This window comes from Diabrotica undecimpunctata, chromosome 4 (assembly GCF_040954645.1).
Source record: "Diabrotica undecimpunctata isolate CICGRU chromosome 4, icDiaUnde3, whole genome shotgun sequence".
In the NCBI taxonomy this organism is placed as follows: Eukaryota; Metazoa; Arthropoda; class Insecta; order Coleoptera; family Chrysomelidae; genus Diabrotica; species Diabrotica undecimpunctata.
This window is the reverse complement of record NC_092806.1, coordinates 3,115,541-3,131,823: the sequence shown is the minus strand read 5'-3', so window position 1 is coordinate 3,131,823 and position 16,283 is coordinate 3,115,541. Positions and strand designations below refer to the sequence as shown.

The window sequence follows — 16,283 nt, the reverse complement described above, 5'->3', positions numbered from 1 at the left end:
TAAATTTTGTTATTTATTTTGTTTCGTCGCTAATAACCTTTTAGTGGATGCGACTTTCTTTTTAATATAAAAACAAATAAAGTAGAAATAAATTTTCTTCAGCTGAAAGAATAATCCAATGTTACTTTATAAAATGTAACGTTTTGTGTTATATAAATATAACTGACGAACCTCTTTGTCAAGTACTCTATATACATTAATAAATTAATATTTCAGATGCTATAATTCTTTCGCTAATGGTTTTCCAGGTTTTTGCCATTATGTCCTTTTTAAAATGCCATGCATTTTCATCCATTAACGAGATGAAAAACAATAAGTATACAACTGCTCCTGCCGTAACGGGCATTGTTGCACAAAAACCCGCTGATTGCATGTTTACTGTTATTCATACAACATTAAGCGGGGTTTTCCATAGGGTGATCTATTCATGTTGTAAAAATAATGATTATATATAATAAACATATTTAGGAATAGATAACAGAGTACTGATCTACTAATTGAATAAGTACGTTAATATTCACATAATATTTATGATAGGGTTGATACTGTTCTGGAGGTATTGTAGTATTTTTATTAAATCTAATTTATTGTTTTTATTTATTATCAAAGGTTCTACACTTATAACACTTACAAGTTTATTTAAAGTCTTTATTTGTACAATATAACTAATTTATTTCACACTAATAGTTATATAATTTATTTACATTTATTACAATACGTGCGTTACATTTTAAAAACTCGACGCGATGTTCTAAACTATTCTTTAAATAAAAGGTTTCTCTATTTTTATACTAAACAACCGTTAGACTAGAATTCCGGCGATTCCCTTCGAACAGATGAGAAGGTCAGTCGGACTGGTTTTATTCGACCTGCTTCTGGAAACTTCGAATCGTAGGTGACCCGTCAGAATTTACCTGGGGTTTCTGCCGGCTGGTGTATGATCTAGAAAAGACTTGAATGAGAAAGGATGTTTACAGTTTAAATATTATGAGTCATTATTTATCGTAACAGTATTTTCTTGTGGTATCTCAGTATAATTAATAAAATATGTAAAGCTTAATATAAAGCTTCTTCTGTAGATTTTATCTCCTTGTTGACAATCTTCATTTTATCTAGAGTTGTTCTTAATTATTAATTTGACGTAAGACCAAATCAATCTCTTAGAATCTTTGACCAAGTAGTTCCTCTTCTTTCTCAACTCTTCCTAAAGTTTATTTTACTTTTACTTTATGTTAAAACATAAAATACTTAGATCCTCCCATATTATGTGCAACTCAAAGTTACTACCTAAAGTCCGTTTATAGACTACGTCTCAGGATCAGGAACACTCGTTGAGAGTTTACATTGCCATGTAGTGAATTTACTTAAAATTTTAACATCCTACATCAGTGATTCTCAACCTGTGGGGCGCGCCCCCCTGAGGGGCAGATCTTTTACGGAGATTTGCCTCCCTTAAAGACTGAAGGATCGACTTGATTTATAAAAACAAGGTAAGTCAGTTCTATTCTTCTTCTTCTTAAAGTGCCTATCCGTTCCGGACGTTGGCGATCATCACGGCTCATCAGTTCTATTAGTCTATCTAATACTGCTTATTTTGTTTAAGTATCTCTTCAACCTCGGTTCTAGTATCATCACCATCATCATTCCGCAACCTCTTGCATCCACTTTTGGATATAAGTCTCCTCCATATTCTTCCATTGTTCCCTATCTTGTGCCATCTGTATCGAATTTCCCACTGTTTTTCTCAAGTCATCCATCCATCTTTTTGGTGGTCTACCTCGGTGTCTTTTATTGTCATTTTATGGCAATTATAGAGGTATTACAGTGTGTAAAAGCCAAATGGAATAAATTCAATATTTAGGGTACTGTACATATTTATAAAAAATCCCGAAACACGTCAAATTTAAATTATAACTTGACATTCTTTAACGTAAAAATGCAACCCCTACCTTCAACCCCCTTAGAATGACAGGTACAACCCCCAATTTTTAAAATGGGAAGTATAGGCTTGTGATATATCGTTTGAAAGGTCTTTTCATTCTCCATTCAAAAATGTTGTCGCTTTCAAGTTTATTAAGATTAATTAAGATAAAATAAATTAAAATCATGTGGTTACCGAAATTCGCTAAAATATACTCAAAACTTATTTCCCGTTTAGGTCTTGATAATAAGAAAGTGAACAAAAACCATAGCAATGTGGTTTTTAGATGGTAACCATTAAAAAACTTTAAAGAATTTCTGTGGCAACGTTATTTTAACGCGCATTAGTAAATTGTTTTATTTAAGTTGTCAGTATTTTAATTTAAGTAAAAAGTTCGTTCAATTCAATTCTATAAAATGGTTAGATTAACGGAAATGCATAAAATAACAGTTTTACAAATGATTGGTTACGAAGATAACACCCGAACACAACAGGAAGTAACTCGCCTATTTCATGAGAAATTTCCTAATTTACCGCCTATATCCCAAGGAACAATAAGTAAAATAGAGAAGCAGTTTCGCGAGTTTGGTCATGTAAGGCAGATAAAAAAAGCAGCTGCCAATGCACTGAGTGATGAACTCAAATTAGATGTGTTGCTTGAGTTTCAGAAAAATCCACATACATAGAGTAGACAGGCATCCACTACATTCAATGCTAGCCATACATCGATAGTAAACATATTAAAAGAAAATAAATTGCATCCCTATAAGATGATACCTACTCAGGAGCTCATGGAAGACGATTTTGATAGGAGAACTTTTTTTGTAAGCAAATGATGAACATGTTGGATAACAATATTATCCAATTAGAAGACGTTATGTTTTCTGATGAGTGTACTTTTTCACTTAAAGGTCATGATAATCGGCAAAATTGCCGCTACTGGGCCACGGAAAATCCTCACTGGATGAGAGAAGAACACACTCAATACCCTCAAAAGGTTAATGTTTGGGCAGGGATTGTAGGAAACAATATCATTGGTCCCTTTTTCATTGAGGGCAACTTGAATGGCAACAATTATTTGGCACTACTTCAAAATGATGTTATTCCAACGTTGGCAAATTTGTATCCTGATCCAGGAAACCCTCAAGTTCCAGCGAATACGATATGGTTTCAGCAGGATGGAGCACCACCACATTACCAACTTAATGTCCGGCAGTACCTCGATACAATATTTCCCAATCAGTGGATAGGAAGGCGGGGATCGATTGAATGGCCAGCGCGATCACCTGATCTTACATTATTAGATTTCTTTTTATGGGGATATGTGAAGAGCCATGTGTACAAAACTAAACCTTCTAGTTTAAATGACTTAAAAGAACGAATACCGCTTGCGAGTAGGTCGATCACGCCTGTTATGTTAAATAATGTTAGAAGACAGTTTTATTTGAGATTAGGATGTTGCCAAGACGTTCGCGGTGAACATTTTGAATATCTACTTCATTAACATTCATAGTTCTTTTTCGTGTTCTACATTTTATTACGTTTTGCATTACATTTTAGTTTTTATTGTATTGTATAGCGAATTTCGGTAACCACATGATTTTAATTTATTTTATCTTAATTAATCTTAATAAACTTGAAAGCGACAACATTTTTGAATGGAGAATGAAAAGACCTTTCAAACGATATATCACAAGACAATACTTCGTATTTTAAAAATTGGGGGTTGTACCTGTCATTCTAAGGGGGTTGAAGGTACGGGTTGCATTTTCACGTTAAAGAATGTCAAGTTATAATTTAAATTTGACATGTTTCGGGATTTTTTATAAATATGTACAGTAACCTAAATAATGAATTTATTCCATTTGGCTTTTACACACTGTATAGTCGACCTATTTCAACGCTGTGCTATTATTATTAGTGAATTTTTACAAATATATTAGTATATTATATATTACCATTGTTTAAAAACAATGATATTACTTATATTACTTCAAATAAATAGTATTTAAGTAAATTTCGGGTTATTTTAAACATTTAACCTATAGACGGGGGATGCCGATAACTTGTAACTTGACATGTTTGTCACATGTTTGTTATGTTTCTTTAGATAATTATTTTATTTCAATTATTTTCGATTTTATTCATTTATTGACTCTGAAATTCCAAGTTTAATTTTCACTTAATATTTATTTAATTCATTTAGTTCTTGCCGTAAATCATAAAATTTAAAAAATAGAAAACTATTTTTAACTGTTGAATTGTCTTAAATAGAAAAAGACTTTGTATACATATACATTTATAATGAAAATGGAGGAAAGTTGTAATATCCAAATATTATCCCATCGTATCCGCGTTTCTTATATTAAAATTTAGCAGTATTATAAAATAATCCTGGCCATGAACATTTTTATTCAAAGTAAAAATTAAACAAATATTTCAAGCTTACGACGTGGAAGGATGAAATTCGTATTTAAAAAAACACCTCATTAACTTCTGTAATCATTTACGAAAATAATTCACTGCCTGTGAAGAGACATAAAACACACCACTAATTGCTTAAACTTTTTTTAGGACATAAACAATATAAATCTTTTTTAGACAATTTAATATACGATAACGAATTGTTTTTAAAGTATATTATTTCGCTTTTTATTCATAAATTGTCTGCAGAGGCTGGCGATGTAGGTTTAAAGATTGAAAACGACGTTTCTGTAATATTCGATCAAATATTTATCAAACTCTGTTGGGAAGAGGGAGATTAGTAATGTATTATAAAGCATTTGACGTTTTGCAAGATATATTGACTACTGTTTTGTAAAGTTATATGTCTCTGTGCTTGACATTGAGCATTTTAAAATTGGGCAAATAATTTTTATATCCAAAATTGACATATTAATGTTAATATAAAGTGTGGCGCACCGAAAACGAAACAGAGGCATTTACTGGCAGATGATTCCTTTTTTGAAAAAACGCTCGGACCCGTCGATTTTTTTTTCGAAGGGGGCACAAAATTGGCATAAAATCACTTTAACATTTGCAGCCCCTTAAGCGGGGGTGGCATCATCCCTAAAATCTTAAATGAAAAGGGGGGTCGAATGATCCATTATTTGAAAGGTCTTTCAACTCCCTTTATAATGATGTAAAATTCATGTATTCAATTCAGTAGTTTTGGAGATTTATTGATTTAAAGTTTAAAGTAGACTTTAATAGGTACATCAAATTAGTTTGTACTTCTTTCAGAAGAAATTTGAGTAAAAGCATTTTCTTAATAAGTAAATACTTTTATTTACTACGCCCATGGTTTATTAATAATAAAAATAGCAATTGAAGTGTCCTTTGTGACAAAAAAAGTTGTTTCTTGAAGAAAGATAAGTAGAGAATGCCACGTACTTATTTTAAATAGGAAATAGTACATTAGTTTGCGATTGGTTTGACCAATCTTTGTTGTTAAAATATCATTTATTGCTTTATACATAAATTAACCATGGTATATTCCACGGCAGAAAGGGTTGAAATTATTGAAATATTTTTCGGAAATAATCAGTGCGCTAATAAAACAGCACAAATTTTTAATGAGCGACATGAGAACAATAATGTGCACCGAAAATATGTTCTAGAACTTGTAGCTAAATTTCGGGAAACTGGATCAGTCGCCAATAAAAAACGTAATAGTGAAAATCCTATAAGAAACGAAGCAACAGAAGTGGGGGTTTTAGGGCAAGTTATTGTAGATCCTACATTAAGTACCCGCAAATTGCAAACTTCGTGTGGTGTTAGTCGACGTACTATCCAACGGATTCTAAAGGCCCATAATTTTCATCCGTATAAAATTCACCTTGTACAAGAACTTAATGAAGACGATTTTGATAAGCGATTAGAATTTTGTGAAGTTATGAGTGAACGAATTACAAACGATGAACAATTTTTATTTAACATTTGCTTTTTCGACGAATGTTCCTTTTTTTTAAATGACGAAGTAAATAGTCATAATTGTCGATATTGGTCGGACTCTAATCCCAGAATTTACCATGAGATACACACACAGCAGCCACAAAAATTAAATGTTTGGGCTGGCATTTTTGGCGATCATTTGGTTGGTCCTTTTTTCTTACCTGGAAATTTGACTGGTGAAATGTATTTGGAATTACTGCAAAATGCCATAGATCCTGCGCTAACAGATATAATTGAAAATCAGAATGATGGTCGATACGTTGAGAATATGTTGATGTTCCAACAGGATGGTGCCCCACCACATTACGCATTAAGAGTTCGGCATTATTTAGATCAGACCTTTCCAGGTCAATGGATTGGTAGAAGAGGTGCCGTTGAATGGCCCCCAAGATCGCCAGATTTATCACCTTTGGATTTCTTTTTGTGGGGTTACTAAAAAGCAAAATCTATGCTACTCAGCCAACATCCTTAGAAGATTTACGACAAAGAATTGTGAATGAGTGCCATCAAATTACTCCTCAAATATTGCAAAATGTCCGGCAACGTTTTCAGCAAAATCTTTATTATTGCATGGAAAGTAATGGTGGTCATTTTCAACATTTACTCGGCTGACAGGTCAGTTCATTCTTTATTTTTTAACAACTTTGCTGCTATGTATTGATCTCCTCTTACGATGATGTATTTAAACTTTAAATCAATAAATCTCCAAAACTACTGAATTGAAGTACATGAATTTTACATCATTGTAAAGGCAGTTGAAAGACCTTTTAAATGATGGATCATTCGACCCCCCTTTCCATTTAAGATTTTAGGGATAGTGCCACCCCGCTTAGGGGGCTGCAAATGTTAATGTGATTTTATGCCAATTTTGTTTCCCCCTCGATAACAAAATCGACGGGTCCAAGCGTTTTTTTTAAAAAGGAATCATCAGCCAGTAAATGCATCTGTTTCGTTTTCGGTGCGCCACCCTGTATATGTATTACATGTAATGAAAGGTATATTATATTTTTATTTATAAAATAGTGTTTTATAAATACAAAACTTTGGCTAAAAAATAGCAGGCAAACGCAGTCCAGGACGAAAAGAGGGTTCATGGTTAAAGCACTTGCCAGATTAGTATAGTTGTTGTAAAAACAACATTTTATATTAATTTTAGTTTATTTTTCGTTCTCACAAATATTGGCTTCGATCTTATGCGACAGACTGTACTTTTTGCCTGCAGAATATTTGTGTCGTAAATACCTTATAAGGGCCTTGAGTTAAACCGATGCCGGACTATCGACCCTTTTAGATAAGATTTGGTAAAAGCCAAAAACTATCGCACATGTGATTGTGTGTCTTAAGTTGAGAGTTGGACGTGCAGCTGTGTGCGGTACTCGACGGTACTCAAATCATCGCCTCCAAAATGCAGAAAAATGTGCAATAGTTTCCGCTATGTTCGCGCTCCCTAAAACGCCGGTATAATAATGAACAATGTGTTAAAGCGAACTCTTTAATTAGTAATATTGCTTTTATAAATATTCTCTAGTTATTAAATGTATAGTATCAATTAATTACGCTTTATTTTTCTCTAAGTACAACCTTATCAAAACCAAACACATAAGGAATCATCGCCATGAAGTCTGCTTACATATATCGAAGAAAACTCTTTAACAGTCCATGGTTCTAAAATATTTGGTACTGTACACGCTGGGGATAAGAATTTAATAAAAACAAAGTTCCATCAATAGTATTGATACAACCATGCTATTTAAAGGGGATATTTTTAGAAATTGGTAGTGAAAAAGACTAAAACAGCTGTGAATAGAAATTCTGATGTCAAAATACAACTTTGAGATCAAATTAAATATCAGTAAGCAAAGAGCAGTAAACAATGGGTACAACAAACAAACAATTAATAAAATTTTAAATCAAAAACTACACAAGAAAGCCCTGAAATTAGTATTTCCACCACCATAGAAAAAACCCAGTACCATCTGCTTGATTACATAATATGTAAAATAATGAGCTTCCAGTCAAGTTTGCACTCTATGCAGATGATTTAATAATTTTCTGTCGAGACAAAGACACTGTTGCCACTTGCAAACTGCTTCAGATTGCTACTGACCAATTGTTTAAATGGACTTCAGTAAATGGATTTAACCTTTCTGTTGAGAAGACAAAAATTATTAAGTTTCCTCACAGGACAGTCAGCACTATAAATCCTAAAATTACCATAAATGGTACTTGTCTACCAGCAGTAAAGAGTATACGGATTTCAGAACTCACATTCGACAGTAAACTTACTTGGAAATGCCATATAGAAGATATTAAAACTAAGAGCATGACAAATGTTAACATATTAACAACTCTGTTCAATCATCATTAAGGTGCAGACGAAGACTCCTTACTTCCAATTTATAGCTGCCTTATTGGTTATAAAATGGACTGCAGTTTCATTTATATGTGAGCTTGCCCATCAGATTTAAAACTTCTTAATTCTGTACACAACAATGCACTTCTAGTCTGCCGTGGAGCCTTCAGATCGAGTCCGCAGAGAGTTTATATACAGAAGCTAATGAATTTCCCTATCGGCTACGTCGTCGGCAACTCCTTTTAAAATATTTGTCTCAAATCTCAGCTAATACCGAAAATCCAGCCTATAAAGTACTAAGTAATGACCTTTTTAATTCTCTTTCTCCTATTAAACTTCAATCTATGCTACGGTATCTCTCACCATATCTGAACAACATCGATCTTTCAGCCACAACTCCAATATTAATATCACCTTAACCTCTCTGAAATAATTTAAAAGCAGATTTTAATCTCCTGTGATAAGCATTAGACAAATTCACAATTTCTAAGGTAAACCTTTAAATAATTAATTGCCAACAGATTTGACCAAATTGTATATAGAGATGTTTCTTAGAGTCCTAGAGCAGTTAAATGTGCTGTACTTTCAACCACAGATTCAATCATATCTTGTAATCTCTCGCTCTTTTGAGGCATTCAAACTGCTGAATTATTCTCAATTTTTCAAGCTACGAAGTTACTATCACCAAACTGTAAAAAAAAGTAGCAATATGTACAGACTCTTTAGCGTCTTTTTACTGTTTTAAAAGTATGTACACGGTAGAACCTTTGGTTCAAGCTATTCAAAACTCTTTCTATAGTTTAATCTCACTAGGATTATCTATAATCATGATCTGGATTTCGTCTTATGTAGGAATCCCTGGTAACGAACTAGCCGACCTCTTTGCAAAACAGCCTACATCTTCTAACGTATGGTCCTAAAGTTTTGGAAAAAATTTCACCTGGTCTGATTGAGAAGCAAAATGCATTTAACAAAGAAGGCCATGGAATTAAAATGTCATCAGTTATTGACATTTAATAAACAAAGCAGAATATTTTGGTTTGTGCTCTGCAAAATGTCTTATAAAATTGATATTCGTCGAGGTGTTTATAATATGGTTGGACGAATGTCGAAACGAGATATTGTTAATATTTATCGAGATCAAAACATAAGCAAATCGACAATTTATCGCACAATCAGAGAGTGTGAAGAAGGGATACCATGTGTTAACTTGCGTAAAAGTGGCCGACCGCGGATTTTGAACCATATAAGAGAGGCAAGACTGATTGAAGCAGCTAATAACAAAATTGGGGTCTCACAGCGAAAACTGGCCAGAAGATTTGATGTTGGAAAGACTACAGTATACAGGACCCTATCGAGTAATAATATTATCTACCGGAAAAGAAGGAAAGCTCCAAAATACACAGAGGATCAATTAGAAAAAATTCCGAGATGTTGCCGCGCGTTAAGGCGAGTGCATTTCGTCAACAAGTTGATCGTGATGGACGATGAAAAATATTTTACTTTGTCCAACTCTGAGACGAAGGGTAACGATGGGTTTTACACGAACGATTATTAAGATGTACCTGATGAAATAAAAACGTCGAGGAGTCCGGCAGGGATGCATCTTGTCGCCACTTTTGTTTAATCTGTATAGTGAAGCTATTTGTGAACAAGCACTCGACGAAGAAGATCTTGGTCTGATAATAAATGGTGAGACGATCAACAATATAAGGTATGCTGACGATACGGTTCTCCTAACGGGAACGCTAGTAGAACTACAACATCTCGTTCAAAGTCTCAATATATATTGTAACAGTTACGGCTTGAAAATTAATTTGAAAAAACCTAAATTTATGGTAATCACGAAATCCAAGAACATCAGAGCTAATCTTGTAATAGACAATACAACGATTGAGCGTGTGTCCTGTTATAAATATCTAGGTGCTTGGATCACAGACGATACTGATCAGACAAAAGAGATTAGATGTAGAATAGAAATCGCTAGATCAGTCTTTAATAGAATGCGCAAACTCTTTTGCAATCGTGATATCAACATAAAGTTACGAATACGAATGCTGCGGTGTTATGTCTTTTCTACCCTGTTGTATGGAGTAGAGGCTTGGACACTAAAACAGTTGACCACAAAAAACATCGAAGCTTTCGAGATGTGGTGCTATAGGCGCATTCTCAGAATATCATGGATGGACCGCGTCACTAACACGCAAGTACTCCAAACTTTAGACAAAAGATGCGAAATTCTAAATGAGATAAAAACTAGAAAGATGGAATACTTGGGGCACATTGTGAGAGGTGAAAAGTACGAACTTTTAAGAAATATCATGCAGGGCAAAATTAAGGGCAAAAGAAGTGTGGGAAGAAGAAAAATATCGTGGCTTCGAAATCTACGTGAATGGTTCGGGTGTAGTTCGATTGAACTTTTTAGGCGCGCTGCTAACAAAGTCGCAGTGGCCATGATGATTTCCAATCTCCGCTAGGAGTGGCACGAGAAGAAGAAGAAGAAGATGAAATAAAATTCAAAAGTAAGAAAAAATTTAAGGACAAAATTTTGGTATGGTGTGCAATTTCTGAGGTTGGCTTTATCTCACAGCCCTACATTGGTGTTGTTCGAGGCGAAGCCTTAAACGCAAATATTTATATTCAAAGATGTCTTTCTAAATTGCTTCAGTTTGTGAACACACATCATGCAAATGATCAAATAGTCTTTTGGCCAGATCTTGCTTCATGTCATTACGCGAGGATCACAAGGGACTGGTACGAAACTAACAACATTACCTTTGTACCGAAAGCAGACAATCCTCCCAACCTACCTCAGACTCGTCTAATTGAAGAGTTCTGGGCAATATTAAGTCGGAAAGTCTATAATAACGGATGGGAAGCACAAAATCAGGAACAGTTAAGACGCCGCATATATACAAAAATTAGAGAAATTGACGCCGAGGTCGTCCAAAGGATGATGCAACGTGTCAGGGGAATTATTAGGCAAATCGAAAATAATGGTCCCTTGTCTGTCATTTGAATTTTGATTTATAATAAGGATAGTTAAGTTAAATTGTTAAATAATTTAATAAAAATATAAGATTATTGTGATCAGAGTTATATGCTTTTAATATTTTTCCCAAAACTTTAGACCATACGTTAATATAGAGACTGAAAGCAAACAATTACATACAGATTTAGAGTCGTATTTTGAAAATACGACTCCAAATGTCTTGGCAAGATCACTGGAATATTCCTTCCAAGCTTCGTGATATCCATTCCACAGTAAAAAAGCTTGAGTTTACTTCCATTTTATGAAAAAACAAACTCTTAATTCGCCCACTTAGAATCGGTCATACAAGACTAACTCATAAACATTTAATGACTTCCCAAGATCGACCTATATGTATACACTTTGGTAATATTTTATCTGTTAATAGACAGACTGTCCCTATTTCAACAACAACAGAAAAAAGAGTCTTTTGAGTCGAAACCTACAAAATATTCTCAGCTCGCCCGATTAATTCCAAAACCTTATTAATTTCTTATATGAAACCAGACTTTAACAGGAAATTTATAAGAAGAAATGTAGTTTACAATTTGGTAATTAATAATAGTACCAATAATTAATGTAATTGATGTATTTCTTTATCGATTGTAATGTAACTGTATATTCTTGTAGTGTAATGGAATAAAATTATACCTGTGTCAGTGACCTACGCTGCCAAGACACGTAAAGCTAAATAAAAAAAAATTTCCTCGTAGCATTTTCTTGGGTATAAGTAAATAATGTTACATAGTGTTTGTGTTTAAACCATCTATTTCCCTTAAAAAGCCCGTTATATAAAAATAATAAACCATTTATTACCCAGAGAAAAGAAATTAAAGAAAATAAAATTTAAAATGATATCCATACTCAACATAAAATACCCTGCTGTTTTCATTTTATTGTGTTCTTTACGTACCGACTCTATAAAAATACATTTAATAAATACCTGACTCTTGAGCCCAATCAATTAAAGAAGGCACCCTCGAAGAGAAGCTCGAAAAACAGTTTTCGAAACGACCCCTAGCATCCAATCCCACGGTCTCGAAATTGGTTTTTACTCCACACATGAGGGCTGTCGCACACGCCGACGATTCACCTATTTGAGCATCCATGTTGAACGTCTGAAAAGAAAATAAATGAAAATTTACAAGAATATATAGCTCTATTAAATATATAAATATTACAGTACATTTTTCACATTTAATGTAACTCTTTAACAAGTAAACAACATAACAAATTAAGTTTACAAATTTAAGCCATTTAGCTGTTATACACTCCATAGCGCTTTTACTTATAGATTAAATCTAGAACGGGTTATTTCGTTTACTAATATAAGCTGTAATCGAACGTACACTTCAATTAAAACAGCTTAGAGCTAATTAACTTGTTGCTACAGTATTTAGCAAGTTGCGCTTTTGTGAATTAAGCTACACATTAGGGGAAATCTTTCTGTATATTATCAAGCTCGCTACTCGAACTAGCAGCATCAGTCTGTAGATTTGGTTTTAGTCTGAATTACTACTAATATTGATTAAGCCGAATACGACTAGATAATGGGAGAATTGGTTCATTTTATATTGTTGTGTTGGCACTAATTCCTGTTTTATAAATTTTCTTTCTTGAGATTTCTTTTAATGGATTTAGTAATCAAGAAACTTTACAATCTATCCAATAAATACATCAAATAATTATAAAATATGATCTGGAAAGTAGTGTTTGGTTCTAGTACCATCTATAAAGATTTCAGTGTAAATATTTTAGGTCTTCTGGATATAATATTTGTTTTCTTTTGACTAATTGGTTAAAAAGCTGTCATATTAGATGATTTTTCATATGATGAAAAGATGATTATAGATGATTTTAACGTCTCAATAAATTTTGGTCTGACCCCATATAAAACATTATGTAATATAATGTACTATATTTAAAATTTAAATAAAAAAAGAATAAAATAAAATGTTATACTTATGTTTGGAAAATGTAAAGTTAAAAAAGTTTAATGAAAGATGATAAAACAAATTCTAATATTGAGAATATTCATACGAACGATTCCAACCCTTATCGAGGTTGGATACCTGGTCATTAACAACGAAAATATATGATGTTAATAGTTCATGGGCGTCGAGGTCCCAAACGTTATTGACATCATATTAAACTTCTTCATATTTTGCAGCGTTAATCAATTCAACTGCAAAATTCCCTTCCAAGAAACAAGCTATTTTATATAATGCTCTGAAAAACGCCAAACTTGATGAATATCTACTCGCACTGGGAAAAATTATAGAACAAACATATATTATTTTTGCATCACTAATTTCAAGTCACCGTATTTGTATTTATCTAGCTAGTGAAGAATTAGTAGAAACTGTAATGAATGCTGACAACGGAAGAATAACTATCAATCGACAAATAATTTATGCTCACCGCTTAATTAGATCAAATGAAAGATAACTGATCTCTAATGTTTGCCCTAGTATTCCTCACACTTTCATAGAATCTAAATCCAAATCAAAACTTAACAACAACAGTGCCAACTACTAATATAAATACATTGGTTAATACTCTTCCACATGACGTCCCAATCACATCAGCATCTTCAGCGAATTACTTTTCCTTACAATCCTGGACTATACCTTGTTCATTAACCATACCAATATTAACTGCATCCCAAATATCACCCTCAACATTATTCCCACGTTCTTAAACTACATGCACAGATACAACTATAACAACTACCCTGTTATCAACAACACCTAATGTTTCATAACCTCATACATCATTCTCAAACTCTTCCTCAACACTTGCATACCCTATCAATAGCATATCAATAGATACCACTTATAATAGATAACTAATACACCTAGTAAAGAAGTAAACAGAACTAAGCCCAGCCTTGATAAAATTTTAACCCCACCTTTACAAGAACCTAAAGAATATTTTACAAAACCAGTACAAAAACTTAAAAAATCCAAAACTCTTGATAATTCTGAGACTATTGCTAACAGTATGGAGCCCGTAAAAGATTTTATTACTAATAAACTTATAACACCGATATTAAATTTTGAACAACTGATTTTTTTGAAAATGCTTTAGGATCTGCAGATAAATTGATGCTATCTAAAATTAAACTTATACAGAAGACACCTTAGGCTTACTTAATTTGTGAAAAGAAATATATCTCCAAATTATATAAAAAAACATAAAATCGCGATGTACTAAAATAATTAAATCAATTACTCGACAACTAAAACCTCAGCTCGATAGCGATTCCTCCATAGAACCTTGCTCAAAATTCTCCTTCAGTTGGCGGTTGCCAGCTGAAGTCCGTTTGAAGAGGTCTGCCCTCCGGACGCTGGTACTCACGTGAGACATGGTTATATGTTGCCTGAAGTTAAATCTAATAAAACATTAAACATCATTCATTTTTAACAACAATATGTACATTTTTTGGTAACTTTAACTTATGTAAAGGGCTTTACCCTAATATTTTGGTGGCTCAGGCATGTTAACCTGCTTTTAACCTGATGATGGAAACATTATTCCGAAAACGTTTGCTATTTTGATGTAGCTCTTCTAAGGGTTTTTTAAATATACCTACTTACAAATAATTAAACTTCTTTTTGTGATACATGGTATACAGCCAGCTGCAGGAATTTAATTTCCTTGTGGATTTTTGAGCAAAATAAATAAAACAAAAAGAATATTCATACAAATATGGCATACTTTAATATTGCTATGGAAATTTCGTAAGTAAGTATTAATACCTCGATAAAAAGTTGAGTAAAATAATTTTATTTATGCATAGAAAAATGTTCCTTTGATCAGTACTGTATCTCATTATTGGTTTTACATACATAACTGAATTTTAAATTATTTATTGGAAACTTTATTACAAAGTAACTGTCATTGTTTAATTCCGGTTTCTGTTTAAAAAATCATTTTATATTCACGTTTCGCATATCAGAAACACACAAGCTTCATGTGGCATGAAAGCTTTCATATTATTTCTTGCTATTTTCATTCTGTTTAATATTAAACAAAAAAGTGGTACAGTAGGCCGTACTGTAGACGAGCACGCAGCTTCATTTTATATTTTTTGTGTTTTTAAACTTTAAGTAGGTATTACGTTTAAAACTGAATAAAGTAATTCTGCTATTATTTATTTATTATTTTTTATAGATTTTAATACGATTAAAAAAGTTTACATGTTGTATACCGGACACTCCTCGTCGCATAAGTGGACACTTCCAACTTCATTAATTAAGGCTATCGAACAATTCGATCCTGCTAAAAGTAATAGCACGTCTTACCTATAGAGACTTTTGCAGTTGTTTTTATGTATTTAGTGGAGGACGACAAGGAAGTTCTAATTGGTGGAGAAGCTTACAGTGTCTTAAAAGACTAAAAAGTACCAGTATAGTCCAAAGCGATTAGTTATCGCTGAAACGTATAAATTTTACAACACAAATCAAGAACCTCAGAAGGATATTTAAAGTGTTGTGTCAAAACTAAAAAGTGTTGCTCAATATTGTAAATCTGGCCAATTTTTGAAAGATTTTCTCAGAGAAAGACTTGTATGTGCGTTACGTTCAGTCACAATAAAACGTAAACTCCTGGCAGAAGAGGATATTTCCTTCGAAAAAGCTTATGAGATAGCATTGTCAATAGAAATTATAAAAGATCAAGTAAGAAAGATAAAATTGGAAAATGTAGCCGCAATTGAAGAAAAGTTAGATAAAGTAAAGAAAGCTTTAGGACGAAAGAAGAACGCTACAATTAGGAATAATGGTGGTAATCAAGTTGGTAGAAGTTATGTTCAACATAAATCATGCTTTAGATGTGGTAGAAAACATGATTCATCAAAATGTCCAGCCACAGCATGGCAATATTTTAGTTGTTTAGTTTATGTTGTTAGAAGAAAGGGATAAACAAGATCAAGTGAGGGAGGAAAATTCATTATACATGGAATTCTTGTCTTCATTGGAACCTGAAAATTCTCTCTAACTTCAGAGAATTTGATCTCTTAT

The 16,283-nt window shown here is 32.9% G+C and overlaps 1 protein-coding gene across 2 annotated transcripts in view; it reads right to left on the bottom strand.

Annotated features, from left to right (window-relative positions):
* Positions 1-16,283, bottom strand: part of LOC140439043 (alkaline phosphatase-like) — a 586,651-nt gene that overhangs the window by 158,292 nt on the left and 412,076 nt on the right. For both annotated transcript variants that reach the window (XM_072528682.1, XM_072528683.1), the window contains one exon: positions 12,203-12,377. In XM_072528682.1, the coding sequence (XP_072384783.1) occupies positions 12,203-12,377 (175 nt within the window). The remainder of the gene's footprint in view (positions 1-12,202; positions 12,378-16,283) is intronic.